At 52.4% G+C, this 25,055-nt stretch overlaps 1 protein-coding gene across 8 annotated transcripts in view; it reads right to left on the bottom strand.

Moving 5' to 3' along the window:
• SHTN1 (shootin 1) overlaps nt 1–25,055 on the bottom strand; it is a 74,996-nt gene that overhangs the window by 29,289 nt on the left and 20,652 nt on the right. For all 8 annotated transcript variants that reach the window (XM_077257900.1, XM_077257904.1, XM_077257905.1 and 5 more), the window contains exons 5-12: nt 17,963–18,113; nt 17,414–17,511; nt 16,920–17,001; nt 6,159–6,253; nt 4,114–4,260; nt 3,509–3,662; nt 2,978–3,083; nt 2,680–2,762 (exon numbers count right to left, since the gene is read on the bottom strand). In XM_077257900.1, the coding sequence (XP_077114015.1) occupies nt 2,680–2,762; nt 2,978–3,083; nt 3,509–3,662; nt 4,114–4,260; nt 6,159–6,253; nt 16,920–17,001; nt 17,414–17,511; nt 17,963–18,113 (916 nt within the window). The remainder of the gene's footprint in view (nt 1–2,679; nt 2,763–2,977; nt 3,084–3,508; nt 3,663–4,113; nt 4,261–6,158; nt 6,254–16,919; nt 17,002–17,413; nt 17,512–17,962; nt 18,114–25,055) is intronic.

Genomic DNA, 25,055 nt, shown 5'->3' with positions numbered 1-25,055 from the left:
CTGCCTTGAGATCATTAACAAGTTCCCCCCCGTGTAGTTTTAGGCTGATCTCTCACCTTCCTCATGATCAAGGATACTCCACGAGGTGAGATTTTGCATGGTGCCCAGATCAATGTCGAATGACAGTCATTTTGTATTTCTTCCATTTTCTTACTATTGCACCAACAGTTGTCTCCTTCTCACCCAGCGTCTTACTTATGGTTTTGTAGCCCATTCCAGCTTTGTGCAGGTCTATGATCGTCCCTGACATCCTTATAAAGCTCTTTGGTCTTGCCCATGTTGTAGAGGTCAGAGTCTGACTGATTAATGGAGTCTGTGGACAGGAGTCTTTTATAAAGGTGACTATGTAAGACAACTGTCTTAAATGCAGGTAAAGAGTTGATTAGGAGTCTAACTGGTCTGAATTCATAATGACTGGTAGGGGATCAAATACTTATTTCTCACTGCAAAATGCAAATAAATTTATATACCGTATATACTCGAGTATAAGCCGAGAATTTCAGCCCATTGTTTTAGGCTGAAATTGCCCCTCTCGGCTTATACTCGAGTCTTTCCCAGGGGTCGGCAGGGGAGTGGGAGCAGCAACTGTGTAATAATGATCACCTGCTCCTGGCGCGGTCCCTGCACATTCCTGGTTCTCCGGGCGCCGGCAGCTTCTTCCCGTATTGAGTGGTCACGTGGTACCGCTCATTACTGTAATGAATATGGACCCGACTCCACTCCCATAAGGGTGGAGACGCATATTCATTACTATAATGAGCAGTACCATGTGACCGCTCAATACAGGAAGAAGCTGCCAGCGCCCGGAGAACGAAGAACTTGCAGGGACCGCGCCAGAACCAGGTGAGTATGATGGGGGCAGTGCGCTATATTCACCTGTTCCTCATTCTACAGTCGGCGCCGCTGTGTCTTCTGCAGTGACAGGTCAGAGGGTGCGATGACGTGATTAGTGTGCACCGCCCTCTGCCTGATCGTCAGTGCGGAGGACGGGGAAGACACAGCGACGCCGACGGTGGAACGGGAAAGGTGAGTATAGCAAGTGCCGGGGGCCTGATTGACGAGAGGCGAGTATGTGATTTTTTTTTTTTTTTAAATCGCAGCAACAGCAAATGGGGCAAATGTCTGTATGGAGCATCTTATGGGGCCATGTGCAGCATTATATGGGGCAAATATCTCTATGGAGCATCTTATGGGGCCATGTGCAGCATTATATGGGGCAAATATCTCTATGGAGCATCTTATGGGGCCATGTGCAGCATTATATGGGGCAAATATTTCTATGGAGCATCTTATGGGGCCATGTGCAGCATTATATGGGGCAAATATCTCTATGGAGCATCTTATGGGGCCATGTGCAGCATTATATGGGGCAAATATTTCTATGGAGCATCTTATGGGGCCATGTGCAGCGTTATATGGGGGCAAATATCTCTATGGAGCATCTTATGGGGCCATAATCAGCATTTGTGCAGCATTATATGGGGCTCCTGATTCAATATGGATATTCAAAAACACTTAACCTACTGATGTCTCAATTAATTTTACTTTTATTGGTATCTACCATATTTTTATTTTTGACATTTACCGGTAGCTGCTGCATTTTCCACCCTAGGCTTATACTCGAGTCATTAAGTTTTCCCAGTTTTTTGTGGCAAAATTAGGGGGGGGGTCGGCTTATACTTGAGTATATACAGTAATTTATACAATGTGATTTTCTGGATTTTATTTTTTATATTTTATCTCAATGTTAAAATTAACCGACCCTTAAAATTAGAGACTGGAAACTTACAAAATCAGCAAGGGATCCAATACTTATTTCCCCCACTGTATATAGAGGGAGCAAATGATAAGCAGTTGCAGCTAAGAACAATCAGGCTGTATGGTCTCCGCCAGCATGTAAAGAGTCCTTAACCCTTTGAGCAACGAAGGAAAGGAAATCCATTTACAATAGGAGATGAAACACACCATCTCTAAAGTGGACTGCGATTCATTACCCAACGTGACCGTCTAACTCCAGGTCTTTCGGGGGAACATGATACCAGCTGCCATCATGCAACGCCCTCCCGGCAGCCGTCACGCAACGCCCTCCCGGCAGCCGTCACGCAACGCCCTCCCGGCAGCCGTCACGCAACGCCCTCCCGGCCGACCTCACGCAACGCCCTCCCGGCCGACCTCACGCAACGCCCTCCCGGCCGACCTCACGCAACGCATTCACGCAGCGCTCTCCCGGCCGCCGCCACGCAACGCCCTCCCGGCCGACCTCGCGCAGCGCTCTCCCGGCCGACCTCACGCAACGCACTCACGCAGCGCTCTCCCGGCCGACCTCACGCAGCGCTCTCCCAGACGACCTCACGCAGCGCTCTCCTGGCCGACCTCACGCAGAGCTCTCCTGGCCGACCTCACGCAGAGCTCTCCTGGCCGACCTCACGCAGAGCTCTCCTGGCCGACCTCACGCAGAGCTCTCCCGGCCGACCTCACGCAGCGCTCTCCCGGCCGACCTCACGCAGCGCTCTCCCGGCCGACCTCACGCAGCGCTCTCCCGGCCGACCTCACGCACGCAGCGCTCTCCCAGCCGACCTCACGCAGAGCTCTCCCGGCCGCCGCACACCTGGGACAATGCACAAAAGAATAGTGGGGGATCCGGCCTTTCACAGCTCAGGATCTTCCCTCCGTTCTTACCGCTGTCCGGCTGCTGAGCGACGTCCGGCTTCACTGCGGCCACCGACACCACGGACTTCTTCCGGATTATAGACATGAGGGAGCTGAGAAAGAGAAGACAGCCACATACTACTACACCCAGCATCCGTACATCCTCCCCGTATACTTCTATAGGACATACAGCCACATACTACTACACCCAGCATCCGCACATCATCCCCGTATACTTCTATAGGGCATAACAGCCACATACTACTACACCCAGCATCCGCACATCCTCCCCTGATCAGAGGGTGATTAGGCCTCCTGTACATCTCACCGGATGGGGTTTGGTGGCGGCGGTGGCGGCAGAGGAGGCGGTGGCGGAGGGGGAGGGGGAGCAGCTGCTTTCTCCGCCTGATGCAATCGCTTCTGGAGTTCATCAACTGCAGCAGAAAACAATCAGGTGAGAAGGTGTCACCCGGTCCATACACCCCGGTCCATACACACCCAGTCCATACACACCCAGTCCATACACACCCGGTCCATACACCCCCGGTCCATACACGCCCCGGCCTATACAATACTGGTCCGTACACCCCCCGGTCCATACACCGCCCAGTCGACACACCCCAACCTGCTGCGAGAGCAACAAACCATGGAACTCACCCCAGCCCCACAGGACCCCTCACCGAGTAACAATCCTCACTTCCCCCACCAAGTGCCGCCCCCCACGTAACACCCTTCCCTCACACAAGCACCCCCTCGCCGGACCCCATCATTCACAACGAGAGCGACACCTCCGCCAACAGCTGTACACTGGCCCCAGTAGTAATCCCCCGCACACAGCCGTGCGGCACTGTACACGCACCACAGTGCTTCAGGTCCTTCACTGCAGTCTCGGCGCTCTGCACCCGGCACTCCAGATCCTTCTTCTCCTCCTCCAGGATATCCAGCTGCTTCTTCAGGCTCTGCGCCTCTTTCCGCAGCTTTGCCTCCTGGAGCTGCTCCTCCAGCTCCTTCACCTGTAAGAAAGATCTGTGACTCCTGAAATCACCTGTGCTGCTTGAGACCGCACTTCATCCATTACAATAAAACTCAAGTATGGAGTGCACTGTCACTGTATGGAGCCCACTGCCACTGTATGGCGAGCATTGTATGGAGCGCACTGTCACTGTATGGCGAGCACTGTATGGAGCGCACTGTCACTGTATACAGTGCACTGTATGGCACGCACTGTCACTGTAGAGAACACTGTATGGCACACACTGTCACTATCGTGGGCACTGTGACTGTACGGCATGCACTGTCACTATAGAGTGCACAGTATGGAGTGCACTGTCACTGTACAGACTGCACTGTCACTGTATGGCGAGCAATGTATGGAGCACATTGTCACTGTATCGCGGGCACTGTCACTGTATGGAGCGCACTATCATTATGGTAAGCACTCTATGGCGCACACGAAGCCGTCACCTTCAGCTGGTGCCGGATCTCCGCCTCTTCCAGCGAATGGGTTAATCTTGCGTTCTCATTCAGAGCTTTTAGTAACTGCTGGTCGGGAGTGATGCTCTGCAGCAGGAGGCAGCTCTGCCTCTTCAAGGAACTCTGCTCAATATACATCTAGATAAAAGTGAAAGAAAAAACAGCAGAAGATCAACCCCAACATCCACCATGAGACAGCCCTGCTCACACAGCAGACGGTTCGTTACAACAGCAGCAGCTCTCACCATGTCAGCGTTATATAGAATGACATATATAGAATGATCACAAATCCACCCGCCTGTGACAGAAATATCAGTGCCCAGTCACCTCATTATTACTGTCACGATAATGTGAATATGCCACGTTTGAGTATCTAACTATAAGTTCCATGGCTTGTCAGACACACGCTGTGGGCCTTTCCAACCCACCTCTTCCCACTCTGCCTGTGTGTGTAAAATCCTATACATTTTCCCCCTCCCTCAAGAATTTTTATGGCTTTGAGCAGCAAAGGCAGGTCTCCCTACACTACTCATTCCCCCCTCCCACCCGGTACTGGTTAAAACTGGTATAGGAAGCATGAGCTTCTATTGTTCTTTCAAGGTTATATATATTGGCACTGATCAGGGCTAGAGATATAAGGATTATATATTCCAGACGTCCATCGAGAGATCTATAACCCACTGAAACAGCTAGAATCTAAACTCAACGAGGGCAAAGAGCGGGTTTCTCCGTAAGCGGGTCATGTAACTACGCCGTGTTTACACTTAAAATAATCCCCCTGATGTGGGGCACATCCTGATCATTGTGTCTTTCGTATACGAGATTCATACAGCAAGCTAGGCATAAAAATGGTGGCCACAAGTAGAGGGGAAGTTTCAGCCTCTAAGTGAGGTCACCACAGGGCGTGTGCCTGGGTTTTAGGCTAGGAAATAAGTGAGTGAAGCAGCAGTCTTCACGTGTCTTTGTCTGGGGTCCTGCTGAGAGACAGGGGTGATGCATCTGGATATATGCTCGCCCTTCCCCCCCACAGCACACAGTCAGTCATGAATTGATATGACATAACATGCTGGTGGCAGCTTGTCCTGTGCAATTGGGAATCTTTGTAGCGACGGCGGCGTTGATAATTATTGTTCCTGCCTGAGTGGGAGTAGTTATATCGCCCTCGCTGCAGTGTGTCCATTAGCCAGTACATAGCAGGCAGCCTTTCTGGCGACTACCCTCAGGTCAGACTAGGTACTGCACCTGGGGTAATTAAAGGGGGCACCAGAGAGCTGCAAGTTCCAAACTGGAACTGGGATATAGATAAATCCCCTTCAGAAGGGACCAGGGGCAACCAAACCACCTCGGTTCATGACATATTAGTGTGAGCGGCGGGGATAAAGATATCCTCCCCGTGAACCGTGACAATTACACATCGAACCACCCTCACAAGCCAGGTGTCTGCCCCGTACATCCTGTGCCAGAAAAGTAAGTGCCCAGTCACCTCATTATTACACATCCACCCGCCAGGTGTCTGCCCCATACCTCCTGTGCCAGTATTATGTATTAGCGCCCAGTGACCTCATTATTACACATCAGCCCCCCCTCACCCGCCAGGTGTCTGCCCCATACCTCCTGTGCCAGTATTATGTATTAGCGCCCAGTGACCTCATTACACATCAGCACCCCCCTCACCCGCCAGGTGTCTGCCCCGTACCTCCTGTGCCAGTATTATGTATTAGCGCCCAGTGACCTCATTATTACACATCAGCACCCCCCTCACCCGCCAGGTGTCTGCCCCGTACCTCCTGTGCCAGTATTATGTATTAGCGCCCAGTGACCTCATTATTACACATCAGCACCCCCCTCACCCGCCAGGTGTCTGCCCCGTACCTCCTGTGCCAGTATTATGTATTAGCGCCCAGTCACCTCATTATTACACATCAGCACCCCCCTCACCCGCCAGGTGTCTGCCCCGTACCTCCTGTGCCAGTATTATGTATTAGCGCCCAGTCACCTCATTATTACACTCCGCCCGCCAGGTGTCTGCCCCGTACCTCCTGAGCGAGCGACTCTGCTTTTGCTCGGAGATCCTTCTCCATCTCCAGGCTGCTCTGCAGTTCTTCATATTCTTCTACAGCCAAGATGGAAACTGCAAATGAAGAGTTTTAAAGTCGTCAGTGGCTGCAAAATCACGAGAATAAAACAGATCCAAGATTCCTGGAGTGAGGAGAGCATGAGAAGAGAGGAGGACGGCGAGTGCACTCCACACACACACTGGATCCCCCCAGTGCTGCACTCCACACACACACACACACACACACACACACTGGATCCCCCCAGTGCTGCACTCCACACACACACACACACACACACTGGATCCCCCCAGTGCTGCACTCCACACACACACACTGGATACCCCCAGTGCTGCACTCCACACACACACACTGGATCCCCCCAGTGCTGCACTCCACACACACACACTGGATCCCCCCAGTGCTGCACTCCACACACACACACTGGATCCCCCCAGTGCTGCACTCCACCCACACACACGGGTCCATGACTCCTGAGCCCCGGCACAGTACTAAATAAGGAACGTGCCTCTGACTGGGGGCCCATATGGCTAAGGTTAGAGCAAAATGCGGTCAGTGCCCAATTCCTCCTTCCACCCCCCAGGTGATGCACTAATTGGGACACCCAACTGACCAATGATTAAAGGTGAAGGGGCATCCAGTCACACCTACAGGGGTCAAATTCAGGTGCCCGGGCTCAGTGGCTTCCTCTTTCCACCGGCTGACCCCTGGAAACTACGGAGTTATGGCCCATAACCTGCAGACAGACGCCGCAGGTGACCCCCATCCTGCTCAGATGATTCCCGCCATCATTCCCGCTGTCCCTCTAACAGATGTTCCTCTCGTTACCGCCGCAGACAGCGCTCACCTAGGAGCCGCTGCAGATCTCAGTCCTCTGGATGGCGTTCCCCATCCACATCGGAATGGCCCGATGCATCCGAGTGTCCCGATAGGCAGCTCGGGCACACGAGAGACGCCGGGACATCAGGGGCTGCCAGCCAGGGAGACCATCCCCATCTCCCAGGGCCTCCAGCCAAGTCAAGCACCAGACCATAGCCCAAGAGGGAGCCGGAGTTCCTCCATCACCGGGAGTCGCTCCTCCTGCGGCAGACAGCGGTGAGTGTTTCGAAGCCAATGAAGACTACTCGCCGTTCAGAACGCAGTGCATAACACAGGCGAGAATAAGCTAGCCGCAGCTATTAAGGCGCTAGTTCAACAGTTGACTTGCCCACGCGGCTCAACCGACAACAAGGCAACACCTCGGTCAACGAGCGTGCACAAAGGCGTTTTTCTGTGGAATCAGCCCACTAAGTGCACACATAGATCAAGAGACCAGACAGAAAATATGGGATAATGATTATGTCGACATATTGTCGTCGTTATTATCAACCGACCAACAGACCATAGATAAAGAAAGGAGGACGAGCGAGCGGTGTATGATAGAAACAGACCACAAATAGTGCAAACAATGAACAACTGGCTGCAGGCGTTCACAGTCCTAGGCTGCATTATGGGCCAGAAGCATCCGGAACGCTGCTCCGAATTATACATATACCAAGACCTGGTATACAATTCATACAAGTCACATGGTGGTACCGCCTGGCGGAGGTATGACGAGGAGTTCTGCAGGCGGCTGTCCGGTACCACCTGGCGGAGGTATGACGAGGGGTTCCGCAGGTGGCTGTCCGGTTCCGCCTGGCGGAGGTATGACGAGGAGTTCTGCAGGCGGATGTCCGGTTACGCCTGGCGGAGGTATGAGGGGTTCCGCAGGAGGCTGTCCGGTTCCGCCTGGCGGAGGTAAGATGAGGAGTTCTGCAGGTGGATGTCCGGTTACGCCTGGAGGCAGTATGACGAGGAGTTCCGCAGGCGGCTGTCCGGTACCGCCTGGTGGAGGTATGACCAGGAATTCTGCAGGCGGATGTCCGGTTACGCCTGGCGGAAGCAAGATGAGGAGTTCCGCAGGCGGCTGGCCGGTTACGCCTGGGGGCGTTATGATGAGGAGTTCCGCAGGCGGCTGTCCGGTACAGCCTGGCAGAGGTATGACGAGGAGTTCTGCAGGTGGATGTCCGGTTACTCCTGGTGGAGGTAAGATGAGGAGTTCCGTAGGCGGCTGTCCGGTTACGCCTGGAGGCTGTATGACGAGGAGTTCTGCAGGCGGCTGTCCGGTTACGCCTGGAGGCGGTATGACGAGGAGTTCTGCAGGTGGCTGTCCGGTTATGTCTGATAGTGGTATGATGAGGAGCTCCGCAGGCGGCTGGCCCTACAGCCCGATCTAGGCTGGGGTGTTAAAGCGACAGATGTGTGGTTACGACTGATGCGGTCACAGAAGCAGCCCCCCTTTTCAGCTACGACCACTAGCTACTCCGCAGCTGCAAGTCAGCGCTCAGTGGTTGTACGGAAACCCGTAGCCTGCAGGCTATATAACAAGGGAAACTGCTGCTTCCACGCGTCATGGAGATATAGACACGACTGTTCGGTGTGTGGGGGGGCACGGTGTACTCATCCGGCAAACAGAGCGCCTACAAGGTAAAACCACATGAGCGTAACCGCGATAGGCCCCTGACTAAACCATTACCTCAATAAAGAAGCTTCACAGCAATTACACTCCGGCTTTACAGACTTTTTTTTTATCCCTTTCAAATTCAGTAGATCACCAACCCTGGCTGAGAATCTTAAATCCGCTCGCGAATTCCATGAAATCTTGCGCCAAAAACTTGAAAAGGAGGTTGAACTACGAAGAATGGCGGGCCCCTATCAATTGTTGACTTTCCAAAATATCAGAATATTGCCGTTAGGCATTATTCCTTAAAAGGAACCCGGAAAGTATCATCTGATCCATCATCTGTCTCACCCAAAAGGCGAATCGATTAATGACGCTATCCCGCCAGAGGAAGCTCCCACGACATACGTGTCTTTCGACAAGGCGGTAGAATTGGTCCACGCAGCTGGGCCCGGCGCACTGTTACCAACATCAGACCGCCTATAACCTGTGCACCCCGACTGCTTCCACTTGTTAGCTTGTAAGGCTGACTATTATTTTGATATGTGCCGGCCCATGGGATGTTCCATTTCGTGTCACTACTTCGAGGTAGTCAGTACTTTCCTGGACTGGGTAGTCCGGTATGAAAGAGGCAGCAATTCTCTAATTCACTACCCCGATGATTTTGTTCGTCGGCCCCAAAAAACTCTAAACTCTGCTCCTTCCTTCTCCAAAAATGTAAATGTATATCACGGCATTTCGGCATTCCACTATCACCCGAGAAAACAGTCGGCCCACATATTGCCTTTCCTTGGCATCGCGATAGACACCAATTCAATGGTCTTTCACTTACCAGCAGAAAAAATACAGAAAACACTGCAGATGGTGGAAGGTTTCTGTGCGGTAAAAAGGTCACCCTCCAGCAGATGCAGGCCTTACTGGGTCTGCTGACATCCGCCAGCCACGTCATGCCGGTCGGTAGAGCCTTCTCTCGCCAATTATCACTGGCAACCAAGGGCATTTCCCAGCCTGGCCATAGAATTAGGATCACTCGCTCATTGAAGGCAGACTTACTAGTCCGGAAAACATTCCTACAGTTCTACAACGGCCATACCTGCGTCATGGCAAAAGATGTCAAGCAAGGACCTGGGGCTCGCGGTAGGAGGAAGTAACAGAGGGTTTTGCAGCAACCTACAAAAGGCAGTGGTGCAAAGGCAGCTGGCCAGAGCTATGGACTACATCAGGCTGTGGGCGCGATCCTGCACTGTTAGAAGTTTTCACAATAGTATCATCGGTGGCGTTATGGGGGACATTGTCCACATTTCTGAACTTTCGATTTCAAACGAAAAATCCAACTACCGCAAAGAGCTTAAGCCATATGTCTTCTGCATCCTTGCCCGCACTCGCTCATTTACACCGGCTAGCACTACTGTGCCTGAAACACAACAAAGGGTGCCGAGCCAGATTAGTGGCAGATGTAGACGAAGATCTCGTTAACTCACTCTTATCTTCCGATTGGCAGGCCTTCAGAGTCCTTCTCCCCAATGTGCAACCATCTTCTGTCCAGTGTCCTCCATCCCTATGGGACACAGTGGCCAATCACTGATGCCATTAATCCGCGTCTCCATTACACCGGCCACCTGGCGGGTCTATGGTAAGGCTTGGGAGGAGTGGTGCTCCCTAATTCAGGGTAGGCCAGTCGATAAGTGCGAAAGAGCGAGATGAGAAGTGACAACGGAATTCCTGATTCGGGTCATGGAAAGAGGGGCGTCGGGAACATCGGCACAACGGCAACTATCGGGAACAGCCTTTTCCTTTCAACTAACGGGGTGGGCGGACAAAGTTTTTTTCATCAGACAAGCCATTAAAGGCTGGAAACGGCTTCAACCGAGTCAGGAATGTCGTTGCCCTATTTCATTGAGATTATTGCATGACATTATTTCAATATCCCCATTGGTATGCGCGTCGCAATACGAGGCGATCCTCATACCAGCAGCCTTCGCTATCACTTTTTTCGGCATGACACGCATTAGCGAGTTGTTACAGTGGTCAAAAACAGCGTCAGAAGGCGGTTAAATCAACGAGGACTTAGTCATATGCAGCGACGCTTTGCCCATTCGCGCACAAAAAGCCAACTGCGATCCCACCGGTAGAGGTACCTGGGTCCTAGTGAACTATAAAATAGTCCAACGCTACGCGGTATTAAGACACACAAGCAGATTTTTTTTCTCTCACACACAGACGGGTCCCCTCTTACCAAGTATCAATTTCAGGCAATTTTCAAGCAGTGCTTAACCCAAAGGAATACAAGACCCATTCTTTCCGAATCAGAGCAGCCACCGAAGCAGCTAGGGAGGAGTATCGGAGGCCGAAGTGTAGAGAATAGGCCGCTGGAAATCTGCATGCTTCGCCAGACATATAAGACCTGATTTGCTGAAGTAACACATCTTGTCTCTTACAGGTGCCTGTAAGCCCACAGTTTAGATATTAGGACATTGATTTGTCTACTGGGCGGTGAAAAGGGCCGAGCTTCGCCCAGGAGGAAAAAATCTAGGCTTCCCGAGACTAGAGGTCAACTGGAGAGGTATCAGAGGCCTCCAATGGCAACAGATGTTCCCAGAGATAGTCGACATCTCCAGGAGGCCAAAGGGCTGGTGATATTAGTGATACACGCTGAATTCTATGTAGCAATGAAGACAGACATTGAACGTTTGACCTTAGTTCTTCCCGGATATGATATTGGTGTGGTCAGAGATAGCACCACGAGCCGTCTGGCGCGGCGCAAGAGATACAAAAGCCATAGAGCAATCAAGGAGAAAGATCAATGTGCGGATGGCGAAATTCGTGAGGGGTAAATGTGGTATTGTGGTTCATCACCACCAGCTGGAAGGCGATAACTCACCACTATTGAGACCAGATGGAATTCACCTCATGGACATTGGGCACAACATATTTTTGTCCGTCTTCCAAGATGGAGTTGAACAGGCCCTAATGTTGATGGGGGGAGCCGGAGTCCTGTGTAGGTCATACACATGATCCTCCATGCTGGAAGATGTGGAGAAGGGCAAAAGTTCGTAACCGCTCATCGGCCGGCTCACCTGTCGGTCGCAGACAGAGCCCTCAGCGATGAGCCCGTTATGACATGAAATTGCCTTTCTCTGCTTATGTCATTAATAAACTGTGACCGACCTGATTCAACCCTTCTAGGCCTGTCTGTGTTTCATTACAGGACTGGTGGGAGGGGGAAGGCACTGATTGAGGCACGAGGGTCTCCACAGTCTGACGGGTCAGTGTCAGTGGAGGCTGGGAGTGCGGACTTTTGTTATACTGAATTATACAGGGGCTACAGCAGCTAATGACCAAAAACCACGGGAGAAAGTCCGATCATGAAACATACGGAAACCTGATCCTAGTCCCACAAACAGCACCCGCTAAGGACGGCTGCTGATGAACCGCTGGCACTTGTAGTACGACAATAAATGCTCCAGTGCACAAGTCAATCAAGTGCTATTTATTTTATTACAATGAATGAACCGCAGGCACCGAGGACGAACCGCAGGCACCGAGGACAAACCGCAGGCACCGAGGACAAACCGCAGGCACCGAGGACAAACCGCAGGCACCGAGGACAAACCGCAGGCACCGAGGACAAACCGCAGGCACCGAGGACAAACCGCAGGCACCGAGGACAAACCGCAGGCACCGAGGACAAACCGCAGGCACCGAGGACAAACCGCAGGCACCGAGGACAAAACGCAGGCACCGAGGACAAACCGCAGGCACCGAGGACAAACCGCAGGCACCGAGGACAAACCGCAGGCACCGAGGACAAACCGCAGGCACCGAGGACAAACCGCAGGCACAGAGGACGAACCGCAGGCACAGAGGACGAACCGCAGGCACAGAGGACGAACCGCAAGCACCGACGCCAAACCGCAAGCACCGAGGACGAACCGCAGGCACCAGGGCTGGGAACTACCCGCGAGCACAGAAAGACCAGAAGGCACTGGGGGCCGGAAAAGACCCGCAGGGGGAGTGATGGGAATCACACTGGACCACAATTTTCCTGCCTGTCTTGTGATCGGAGGTCACTGCTCGCTCACACTTTGGTTTTGGTAATTTTTTTTTTTTAAATGAAGTGAAAAATGTAAAAATACAAGAATCGTCGGTCCGGCTGCAGAGTCCGGGTCACGGCTGCGGGATACGAGCTTTCCCTACACAATCTTGACACGCACGGGAAGAAGAGGCGCCGAGCCCCTGACACCACGGACATTCCATCTGTAATGGGACAAGGGCCCCGGCTGTGACACCAGAACAAGGTGATGGCTGCGAGAATCCGCTCTGAACAGCAGGAGGATCATGGCAGAGAAAGTGGCCGCCCCTCCCCCGGCAGCGAGAGCGACGCTGGCACTAATGAGAGGGGGTGCCGCTCCTCCTGACATTCAGCGGCTCGTTAGTTTAAACGCTACAATTAGCGTAAGTTTCTAATCCCATTAACTGATGAACCAAACAGAGCATCCCCCACCGACCGCAGCTCGTGCCCCCCCACCGGCCGCAGCCTGCGCCCCCGCACGGTGATTACAATCAGGACACCGCGCTCGCTGCGCTCAATACACTCTAATTACTAATCAGAAGGGAAGAGGCAGCAAATCCAGATCTGAAGAGACAGACAGAGCAGAGACAGAGACGTCCCCGACCGACCCCAGCGCCTCGAGACATCCACGATGGACACCAGCACCCCGAGATGTCACTGACCAACCTCCCATGCCCCAAAAAAACGTCCTCGCCGGACTCCCTCGCCCCGAGACATCCCAGCCCGACATCCCGTGCTCAGAGACGTCCACGATGGACCCTGGCACCCAGAGAAGTCTCTGCATGACTTCACATGCCCTGAGATATCCTCAACGGACCCCCGCGCCCGAAGACGTCCCTGCCGACCTCCCATGCCCAGAGACGTAACTGCATGACGTCCAGTGCCCCGAAATGTACCCGATGGACCCTCGCATACCAAGACATCACTGACCATCCTCCCATGCCCAGAGACGTCCTCCACGGACCACCAGAGCCCTGAGACGTCCACGATGGACACCGGCACCCCGAGATGTCACTGACCAACCTCCCATGCCCCAAAAAAACATCCTCGCCGGACCCCCTAGCCCCGAGACATCCCTGCCTGACTTCCCGTGCCCAGAGACGTCCACGATGGACCCTGCCACCCAGAGAAGTCTCTGCATGACTTCCCATGCCCCGAGATGTCCTCAACGGACACTAGCGCCCGAAGACGTCCCTGCCGACCTCCCATGCCCAGAGACACCCCCTGCATGACTTCCCGTGCCCCGAAATGTACCTGATGGACCCTCGCATACCAAGACATCAATGACCATCCTCCTATGCCCAGAGACATCCTCGAAAGACCCCAGCACAAGCTGTCCCTGCCCAACCTCCTGTGTCCATAGACGTTCCCGATAGACCTCCGCGTCGCGAGACATCCCTGCTCAACCTCCCATGCCCAGAGACATCCTCGACGGACCCCCTCGCCCGAGATGTCCCTGACCAACCTCCCAATCCCCAAGACGTCCAAAACAGACCCTCGCGCCCAGAGAAGTTCCTGCATGACTTCACATGCCCCGAGATGTCCCTGCAACCACCTCCCATGCCCCCTAGATGTCCTCAACGGACCCCCGCGCCCTGAGACATCCCTGACCAACCTTTCATGCTCAGACATTCTCTATGAACCCCCAGCGCCCCGAGATGTCCACGACAGACCCCAATGCCACAAGACATCCCTGCCACTCCTCCCGTGCTGAGAGAGATCCATGACGGACCCCGGCGCCCAGAGAAGTCCCTGCATGACTTCCTCTGCCCCGAGATGTCCCTGATGGATCCCCACATCCCGAGACGTCCCTGACCAACCTCCCATGCCCAGAGACGTCCTCGACAGACCCCGTGCCCCGAGAGGACTCTGCCTGACTCCCTGCACTGCAAGACATCCCTGACGGACCCCTGAGATGATCCTGCCCGACCCTCCATGCCAAGAGATGTCTATAGTAGATCCCCACGCACAGATGTCCATGACGGACCCCCGTGCCCCCAGACGTCCCTGCCTGACCCCACCCCCGCCCTGAGAGGTCTCTGCCCAACTCCCCGTGCCCTGAGACATCCTTAACGGATCTTCGAGATGTCCCTGCCCAACTCTCCGTACAAAGACGTCTACGATAGACCCCCACGCCCAGAGATCTCCAGAACGGACCCCCGTGCATTGAGCTGGCCCCGATGGACCACCATGCCTTGAGACAACCCTGACCGTGCCCATAGACATCCCAGACTGACACCCGCGCTCCGAGATGTCTCCAATGAACCACTGCACCTCACGAAAATCCTGACCGTGTCCCGAGACATCCCAGACCGATCCCCGCGCCCCAAAACATTTGCAGTTAAAATTTCATAGCTCCAATACTGATCACTATTTAAAAGGATTAAAAAAAACCTCTAGGATACAGCACAGCTCACCTCCACCGCTCCATATACCATACTCCCCATAGATAATATGGCACAGCTCACCTCCACAGCTCCACATACCGCACTCCCCATAGATAATATGGCACAGCTCACCTCCACCGCCCAACATACCGCACTCCCCATAGATATGGCACAGCTCACCTCCACCGCCCCACATACCGCACTCCCCATAGATAATATGGCACAGCTCACCTCCACCGCCCCACATACCGCACTCCCCATAGATAATATAGCACAGCTCACCTTCACCCCTCCACATACCACTCCCCATAGATAATATGGCACAGCTCACCTCTACCGCTCCACATACCGCACTCCCCATAGATAATATGGCACAGCTCACCTCCACCGCTCCACATACCGCACTCCCCATAGATAATATGGCACAGCTCACCTCCACCGCTCCACATACCGCACTCCCCATAGATAATATGGCACAGCTCTCCTCCACTGCTCCACATACCGCACTCCCCATAGATAATATGGCACAGCTCACCTCCACCGCTCCACATACCGCACTCCCCATAGATAATATGGCACAGCTCACCTCCACATACCGCACTCCCCATAGATAATATGGCATAGCTCACCTCCACCGATCCACATACCGCACTCCCCATAGATAATATGGCACAGCTCACCTCCACATACCGCACTCCCCATAGATAATATGGCATAGCTCACCTCCACCGATCCACATACCGCACTCCCCATAGATAATATGGCACAGCTCACCTCCACATACCGCACTCCCCATAGATAATATGGCATAGCTCACCTCCACCGCTCCACATACCGCACTTCCCATAGATAATATGGCATAGCTTACCTCCACCGCTCCACATACCGCACTCCCCATAGATAATATGGCATAGCTCACCTCCACATACCGCACTCCCCATAGATAATATGGCATAGCTCACCTCCACCGCTCCACATACCGCACTCCCCATAGATAATATGGCACAGCTCACCTCCACATACCGCACTCCCCATAGATAATATGGCATAGCTCACCTCCACCGATCCACATACCGCACTCCCCATAGATAATATGGCACAGCTCACCTCCACATACCGCACTCCCCATAGATAATATGGCATAGCTCACCTCCACCGCTCCACATACCGCACTTCCCATAGATAATATGGCATAGCTTACCTCCACCGCTCCACATACCGCACTCCCCATAGATAATATGGCATAGCTCACCTCCACATACCGCACTCCCCATAGATAATATGGCATAGCTCACCTCCACCGCTCCACATACCGCACTCCCCATAGATAATATGGCACAGCTCACCTCCACATACCGCACTCCCCATAGATAATATGGCATAGCTCACCTCCACCGCTCCACATACCGCACTCCCCATAGATAATATGGCATAGCTCACCTCCACCGCTCCACATACCGCACTCCCCATAGATAATATGGCATAGCTCACCTCCACATACCGCACTCCCCATAGATAATATGGCATAGCTCACCTCCACCGCTCCACATACCGCACTCCCCATAGATAATATGGCACAGCTCACCTCCACCGCTCCACATACCGCACTCCCCATAGATAATATGGCACAGCTCACCTCCACCGCTCCACATACCGCACTCCCCATAGATAATATGGCACAGCTCACCTCCACATACCGCACTCCCCATAGATAATATGGCATAGCTCACCTCCACCGCTCCACATACCGCACTCCCCATAGATAACAATACGGCACAGCTCACCTCGGTTGCACTTCTCTAGGAGTTTTCGCTGGTCGAATGTTTCCTTATTCAGAGCGATGTTCTCTTTTCTTGTGGCGTTCACCTGATGAAAAAGAAGGAAAAAGATTCACAGCGCAACGATACTGACGATGGAGGTGATGGGCGGTCGCCAGATACTGATGATGGAGGTGACGGGCGGTCAGCAGATACTGATGATGGAGGTGACGGGCGGTCAGCAGATACTGATGATGGAGGTGACGGGCGGTCAGCAGATACTGATGATGGAGGTGATGGGCGGTCACCAGATCCTGATGATGGAGGTGATGGGCGGTCACCAGATCCTGATGATGGAGGTGATGGGCGGTCACAAGATACTGATGATGGAGGTGACAGGCGGTCCTCGGACACTGATACTGGGGGCCTGCATCATCCCGCCCTTCTCCTCAGTGCTGTGTATACAGCTGTATCTCGGGGCGCCGGCGCTCATCACACCCCACATCCCGCACCGCACTCACCTCTTCCATGAGCTCCAGTAGTTTGCAGCGGATTTCCTCCAGATCTCGGGATATCGTCGTCTTCTCGTCCTCAACACTAAGGATCCGATCCTGAAGATCTAAGAGAGGAGAATATTATATCGGGGGAATTAGAGGGGCCGCTAAACGGCAGCAGGGGTCCGCTGACTGCATGTGTATTACACCCCGGGATCCGCTGACTGCCCCGACCAGCCCCCTTCCTGCCATATTGTGACTGCCCCCTGCATATTACCCCCCATGGTCCGCTGACAGCCCCCTATGCAGCCCCCTCCTGCCTTATAGTGACTGCTGACCGCCCTGTATATTACACCCCGGGGTCCACTGACAGCACCCGACCAGCCCCCTTCCTGCCTTATAGTGACCGCTGACCACCCCTGTATATCACACCCCAGGGTCCGCTGACCGCTTCCGACCAGCCCCCTCCTGCCTTATAGTGACCCCTGACCGCCCCCCTGTATATTACACCCCGGGGTCCGCTGACCGCCCCCGACCAGCCCCCTCCTGCCTTATAATATCCGCCGATGCCTCTACCTTTCAGCTTGTGCTGACAGTCCAGGTTCGTGCAGCCCCCGTCTTCCTCGGGGTCGGGCTCCAGGCTGATCTCCTTGCTGACGGTTTCCGGCCCCAGCTTGGCCATGTACATCATGCTAATCCTCTTCAGGTTCTTGTTCTCCTTGTTTAACTATCAGAGGAGGAAACACAGAAGAAGCCATGAGATGCTGAGCGCGACCGCCGGGGTCAGCGACCACAAAGGCACCACTGTGCCCGGAGTGCAGAGTGACGGGGGTCTCTTCTCCTCCTGAGGTCTCCCCAATAAGCCAGCTCTATGTATGGAGGTCGGCCTGCAGTGCGTGTAGCACCCCCCGCTGGTCCATAATCCCCCCACGAGTGGGCGCCCGTCACATTCTCTAGCTGTGACGACGTCCGCCCACGGCCTCAGAGTCTGAGGAGACATTGACCGGCCCGTGCTGCGGGCAGCGCAGGATATCGGGGGGATTAGCGGGAGTCAACTACTAATGAATGCACTCAGTGAGCGGCAGAGACTATGCTCAGGTCTCGCTGACTTTTTGCTGCAGTGTGTGAGTGCAGAAATCATCACACGTGTACATAAATACAGACGAGGCACCGCTGATGGCGAATATTGTGCTTGCTGTGCGCAGAGCTTCTTCCCAGGAGGGCTCTGCACAACACAGGCTGCGGCGTCACACGGTCGAGAAGAACGGCACCGCCACCATGAAACGCACCGCGTCCCTGATCAGACCTGCGCATGTGCGGTGGTACTTGCATCATCAGAGCTGCACAGGGACATGCCCCAGGCTGTACACGTGTCGTGTAGAAGTATTCACACCTGCATAGATATATGTGGATATATATTAGAGAGTTAGAGAGCAAAGGATCCGGAGCACGAAGCAGGCACGGCATCGGCCAGACATCGGCAGCGGCCGGACATCGGCGGCAGCGGCCAGACATCGGCGGCAGCAGCCAGACATCGACGGCAGCAGCCAGACATCGACGGCAGCAGCCAGACATCGACGGCAGCGGCCAGACATCGACGGCAGCAGCCAGACATCGACGGCAGCAGCCAGACATCGACGGCAGAAGCCAGACATCGACGGCAGCGGCCAGACATCGACGGCAGCGGCCAGACATCGACGGCAGCGGCCAGACATCGACGGCAGCGGGACATCGACAGCGGCCGGGCAGCGGCCGGACATCGGCAGCGGCCGGACATCGACGGCAGCGGCCAGACATCGACGGCAGCGGCCAGACATCGACGGCAGCGGCCAGACATCGACGGCAGCGGCCAGACATCGACGGCAGCGGCCAGACATCGACGGCAGCGGCCAGACATCGACGGCAGCGGCCAGACATCGACGGCAGCGGGACATCGACAGCGGCCGGACAGCGGCAGCGGCCGGACATCGGCAGCGGCCGGACATCGGCAGCGGCCAGACATCGGCAGCGGCCAGACATCGGCAGCGGCCAGACATGAAAAATCAATATACGGAATCTACCTCCGGCAACAAGAGCCAACAGCGTCCGGGCCGCTCACACCGCCAGGTTTATTATCACAGCGCTAATAGGGGTATGCAAGAATAAAGAGGGGAAAAAAGTCAGAAGAATAAAGAGGGGGCAGTGGGCCAAATAAAGAGGAGGGCAGTCAGCAAGTGGCGGTCACGCGGGACAATGAGGGCTTCCTGCTCACAAGGGGCAGACGTGTTCTATGATTTTGCCAGGTCTTCTGCACTTGCCACCAATGACGGGTCTACAGGCCCCACAGACTACGATGCGTAATACAAGTCAGTTCTAGTGAAACGAGGGGCCTGCAGAGCGCAGTTATACGAGCACAGTGCCACAACGACGCCCTGCAGATCACAACTGCATTGTGGAAATGCTCAATTTACTGCAGAGACTGAACCACACACATTTGAGTGTCCAGAAGCCCTCTTCCCTGCCTGGGGCTCAGCGGGAAACGTCAGGTCTCGCCTGCAGTCAGAGACGTCAGTTGCGCCGTTCCCGGCCGCATCTATAGGAATTCTACTCCTGGGGTCAACAAAGGGTGATAAGGAGCGCGGCGCTAATGTACGGGGACATGAGAAAGGTTTATAAAAGTGCCGCGATTTCAGCCGCAGCACCAGAACGTAATGAAATTTGGCAGAAAATTGCTGTAATCTGTTGTGCGATGAAGAGACCGCGACACGCTTCACACCGGAGGAAAACATGAAAACATCTCCAGTAATGACAGCAATAATACGGCTGATGAGACTGCGCCGAGAAAATGACATCCTGGGCAATCCATCAGACGCTGGCAATCAGCGGAGCAGCAAGGTCCGCCTGCCCTCCCCCTCGTTACTGCCGTACACAATCACGCCTCAACTGATGAGCGGCCACAAGGCGACTGCTCTGTAGCCGGCGGCCGCTCTGAGCTCGTCTCTTGGGAGACATTTCCTCTTGGGGAAATAAGTGGGGCAGAACAATGGCGGAAAGCGCCCAAAATTGCAGCAAGTCCAGAGAAATAGTTGTTCCCACGAGCACAGACGGGGGCCGCGGCTCTGATTATAGACCGCCACTCTGAGTCCAGGTTAACCTCTTCATCACTGAGGAGGGCTCAGATTTCCAGTCTGCCCTACTGGACAATGCAGCTATTCCAACAGTGCAACTGAGACAGCGGAAACCGGGCCTAGAGGCTGGAAACTGAACAAGTCCAGTAATCTGGAATCCTTAGGAGCCGAGAGACTGGGCTATCAGAAAACCTGCTCCCTGAAGGCTCAATCCACCAGACATGGTGTCTCAGGTGGTCCGCCACCCCGCGGGAGATCAGCAGGACTGTGTTCACACCAGTCTTGTGCGACTCCTCACACTGGCACAGGCGGCTCTAGTCATACATAAGTGCTCAGCATAAATGGGTACACCCCAGCAGATAGGATACTAAGGATTTTCTGACCATTCAGAATTCACATTTTCTACAGGACATCGCACGGCAGAACGCTGCAAAAATCTCGGCCACTAAGTGCAAACAAGATTTGTTATTCTGCACCCAAAAAAGTAACTTTCCTAACGAATTCATTCAAGACAATGTTTCAAATATGAGTACACCCCAATGAAAGTCTTAGGCCTCTTTCACACTTCAGTTGTTTGGCGTCAGTCTAAATCCGCCATTTTCCTCATAAAACGGATCCGTTTTTTTTCCGACGGATCCGTTTTTTCCCCCATAGACTTGAATTAGCGACGGATTGTGACGGATGGTCGTCCGTTCCATCCGTCATGCGACGGATCCGTCAAAATTTGGCGGACGTCATCTAGACATTGACGGTCATTGCAACGTTTTTTGTCTGCGTTGAAATGGCGGATCGCGACGGATCCGTCGCGTCCGTCATTTCATAGAATGGCCACTTATGGGCGACGGATCCGTCGCGACCGTCATTTCGGCGGATCCGTCGCCCCAATCCGTTTTTTCAATTTTTTTCAATTGCGCATTCTTCAAAAAGTATATACAACCCCCGAGTAATGGATCCGTCAAAAAAACGGATCCGTTACATCCGTTTTTTCAACTATTGTGACGGATCCGTCGATCCGTCATTATGTCGGAAGTGACTGACGCCAAAAAACTGAAGTGTGAAAGAAGCCTTAGAGGCAAAGCTAAACTTTAGGCTATAAAATGTTAATTTCCAAGAGATCCCGTCAGGTCAGGTTAAACCTTGATTACACCGGTGTCCAGACAACGGGCGTATTTAGGAGGCAGATACACAGAAAACCCCCATTACATGCTGTCAGCAATGGCACCACATGGAAGAGAAATGTCACAAGACCAAAAAATGTGACGGCTGCAAGAAGATCATAAAGCCTCACTGATCAGTCAGAAACTGTAGCAAAAGTGACAGAAAATGTAAGATAGACGGAGATGCAGCATCTCACAGAAAAGTTCAGGCGACCAAGAAGTCACCACCGAAACAGGAGCGTGTTCTGATGAAAAGGGAAGAAAATTCACATATAAGATCCCAGCAGTCATCTAAACCAGAGAGCCGAACCGGGGCACACAATCCGGTGCACACTGCAGAGGAACAACAGCATGGGGGAGTCCACAGAGGATCCACTCCAAAAGCCATGCACAAAAAAGACGCCTACAATGTGCCGGGGGCCCAGGCTGGAAAGTATGGAGATAGTATGGAGACACCGGGACTCTGGAAGGATGAGATCTAAAGAAATGGCGTCACAATGGAGAAGAGGACAAAGAAAACTGCACGCAGCCTACAGTGAGACATGGTGGGGGCCATGCCCTTACGTAAGGACACATGAGTCGCTGGTGTCAGAGAAAGGTAAATCATCTAAGCCCAAGGTCCGGGTTCAAGGTACGGATTGGCAAACGAGCCATGGGGCAGGATACGGACAGAAGACATGAAAAAGTTTGTAGAGACACTGAAGACGGCAGGCAGATTGTAGAGACACTGAAGACGGCGGGCAGATTGTAGAGACACTGAAGACGGCGGGCAGATTGTAGAGACACTGAAGACGGCGGGCAGACTGGAGGCTCAAGGACTGGAGATAGCAGGCGTACAGGAAGCATCATGTAGACTGCAGTCAGGCAGCAAATAAAACTCTGGATTAACAAGAAAATCTAAACCTCATGGAAGCTGCAGGCGGCTAGAGACATTGTGGAAACTGCCGGACACCAGAGTTACTAGAATACCAGGAACTAGTAACAGACAGAACTCAAGAGTAATTGTAGAGTCTGAAAACCATGGAAGCTGCAGGCAGACAGGAGATGTCCAGGAGAATCAGCCAGTAAGCAGTGGCACTGAAAGCCGTATAAAAGGGAACTCAGGGACTGGAAACCATAGTCTTGGAGACTGGATGGGAAGTATGCACAAACAAACTAAAACTTATACTAGAAAGTCATAATTCGAGATGGGCGAACCCGAACAGTAAAGTTCGACGTCCGTACCGAACAGCTACTGTTGGGGCACGGACACCGAACACGGACTTCACACATCCATCAACAGAGGCTCCTATTACACCAGGCAAGAAGAAAGGGGGGGTAATATAGAAACATAGGAATATACACACATCCATCAACAGAAGCTCGCACATAAACCTATCCTAGACAAAATATGTAATCAACGGGGGTCAATCTGTGCATACGGATCTAATAGGATATCAGAAGTAGATCCATATATAAGTAGATCCACATATCATAAGTAGATCCACGTACTGGAAGTAGATCCATAATAGGATATCAAAAGTAGATCCATCTATAAGTAGATCCATAGATCATAAGTAGATCCACATATAAGTAGATCCATCTATAAGTAGATCCATAGATCATAAGTAGATCCATGTATCGGAAGTAGATCCATGTATCGGAAGTAGATCCATAATAGGATATCATAAGTAGATCCATCTATAAGTAGATCCATAGATCATAAGTAGATCCACATATAAGTAGATCCATAGATCATAAGTACATCCATATATAAGCAGATCCACATATCAAGTAGATCCATATATAAGTAGATTCACATATCAAGTAGATCCATAGATCATAAGTAGATCCATCTATAAGTAGATCCATAGATCGTAAGTAGATCCACATAAGTAGATCCACAAATCAAGTAGATAAATATATAAGTAAATTCACATATCAAGTAGATCCATAGATAAGTAGATCCATCGATAAGTAGATCCATAGATCATAAGTAGATCCATAGATCATAAGTAGATCCATCTATAAGTAGATCCATATAGTGAAGTCTCCATAGCGTGTACACAGGCAGTAATGTGATCCCGGGAGATCAGAGGGTGACGCGGCGTAGTCCGGATCTCAGACTATGGGAAGGCCTCAGTCTCTGGCGCCTTCTCAGGCAGTGAGCACGAGTCGCTTGTAGCTTACGCTTCATATGTAATTTATTGTATCCTCATTTTATTGAGTATCTAGAAATAAAGTTGTTTAAGAATTTCCGCACAGTTTTCTCTGTGGATTAATAACCGAGAATTACATTTCTACTATAAATTTGCCATCTACGATGTAATATGTCGCCACCTCACTCCTTCCAGACTTCGCAGCCTCGGTGCCTCCTCACACATCATGGAGGTCACACAGAATACTAGATGGAGCAGTTAGTGATGGGGGGTGTACTCATTTCTACACCATCTAATTGGAGGAAAACCACCGCTTTTACAGAGAGTTTTATTATAACCTCACTGTCCTGTTACGGGGGAAATGTTCTATGAAATTCAGAATTGTCAGAAAGTGGAAACTTCTTGTGTCCAGTGATATATTGATTCCAATGTTACTTGTCAAAGGGGGTGTACTGATTTATGCTGAGCACTGTGTATTGTCATAGGGACCAATGACAACCATAAGACATGTCCTCCTCACACTAAACATATGGGGAAAATACGGGAGGAGAACTGACACTTCAACTCATTTTGAAGTAAGCCTCACATTGAACATTTGGGGAAGGGAGAGAGATACTAATTAAAAGAACCTTTGAAGCACAGACCTCCTGCCTTGGACAGGTAATTAAATCACCATATCAACTGGGCAAAACAGACAACGAGGCCGAGATCTGTTTACACATAGGAGGAGAAGAATGGCTTCCTTGGAAAGGGAGAAGAAGAATGGCTCCACGGGAAAGGGAAGAGAAGAATGGCTTCCTAGGAAAGGGAGAAGAAGAATGGCTTCCTAGGAAAGGGAAGAGAAGAATGGCTTCCTAGGAAAGGGAAGAGAAGAATGGCTTCCTAAGAAAGGGAGAAGAAGAATGGCTCAACAGGAAAGGGAGAAGAAGAATGGCTCAACAGGAAAGGGAAGAGAAGAATGGCTTCCTAGGAAAGGGAAGAGAAGAATGGCTTCCTAGGAAAGGGAAAAGAAGAATGGCTCAACAGGAAAGGGAAGAGAAGAATGGCTTCCTAGGAAAGGGAAGAGAAGAATGGCTTCCTAGGAAAGGGAAGAGAAGAATGGCTTCCTACGAAAGGGAAGAGAAGAATGGCTTCCTACGAAAGGGAAGAGAAGAATGGCTTCCTACGAAAGGGAAGAGAAGAATGGCTTCCTACGAAAGGGAAAAGAAGAATGGCTTCCTAGGAAAGGGAAGAGAAGAATGGCTTCCTAGGAAAGGGAAGAGAAGAA

The sequence above is a fragment of the Ranitomeya variabilis genome, chromosome 4 (genome assembly GCF_051348905.1).
Source record: "Ranitomeya variabilis isolate aRanVar5 chromosome 4, aRanVar5.hap1, whole genome shotgun sequence".
NCBI lineage: Eukaryota > Metazoa > Chordata > Amphibia > Anura > Dendrobatidae > Ranitomeya > Ranitomeya variabilis.
Note: the sequence above shows the minus strand (reverse complement) of the source record. Positions and strands in the feature narration are given on the sequence as shown.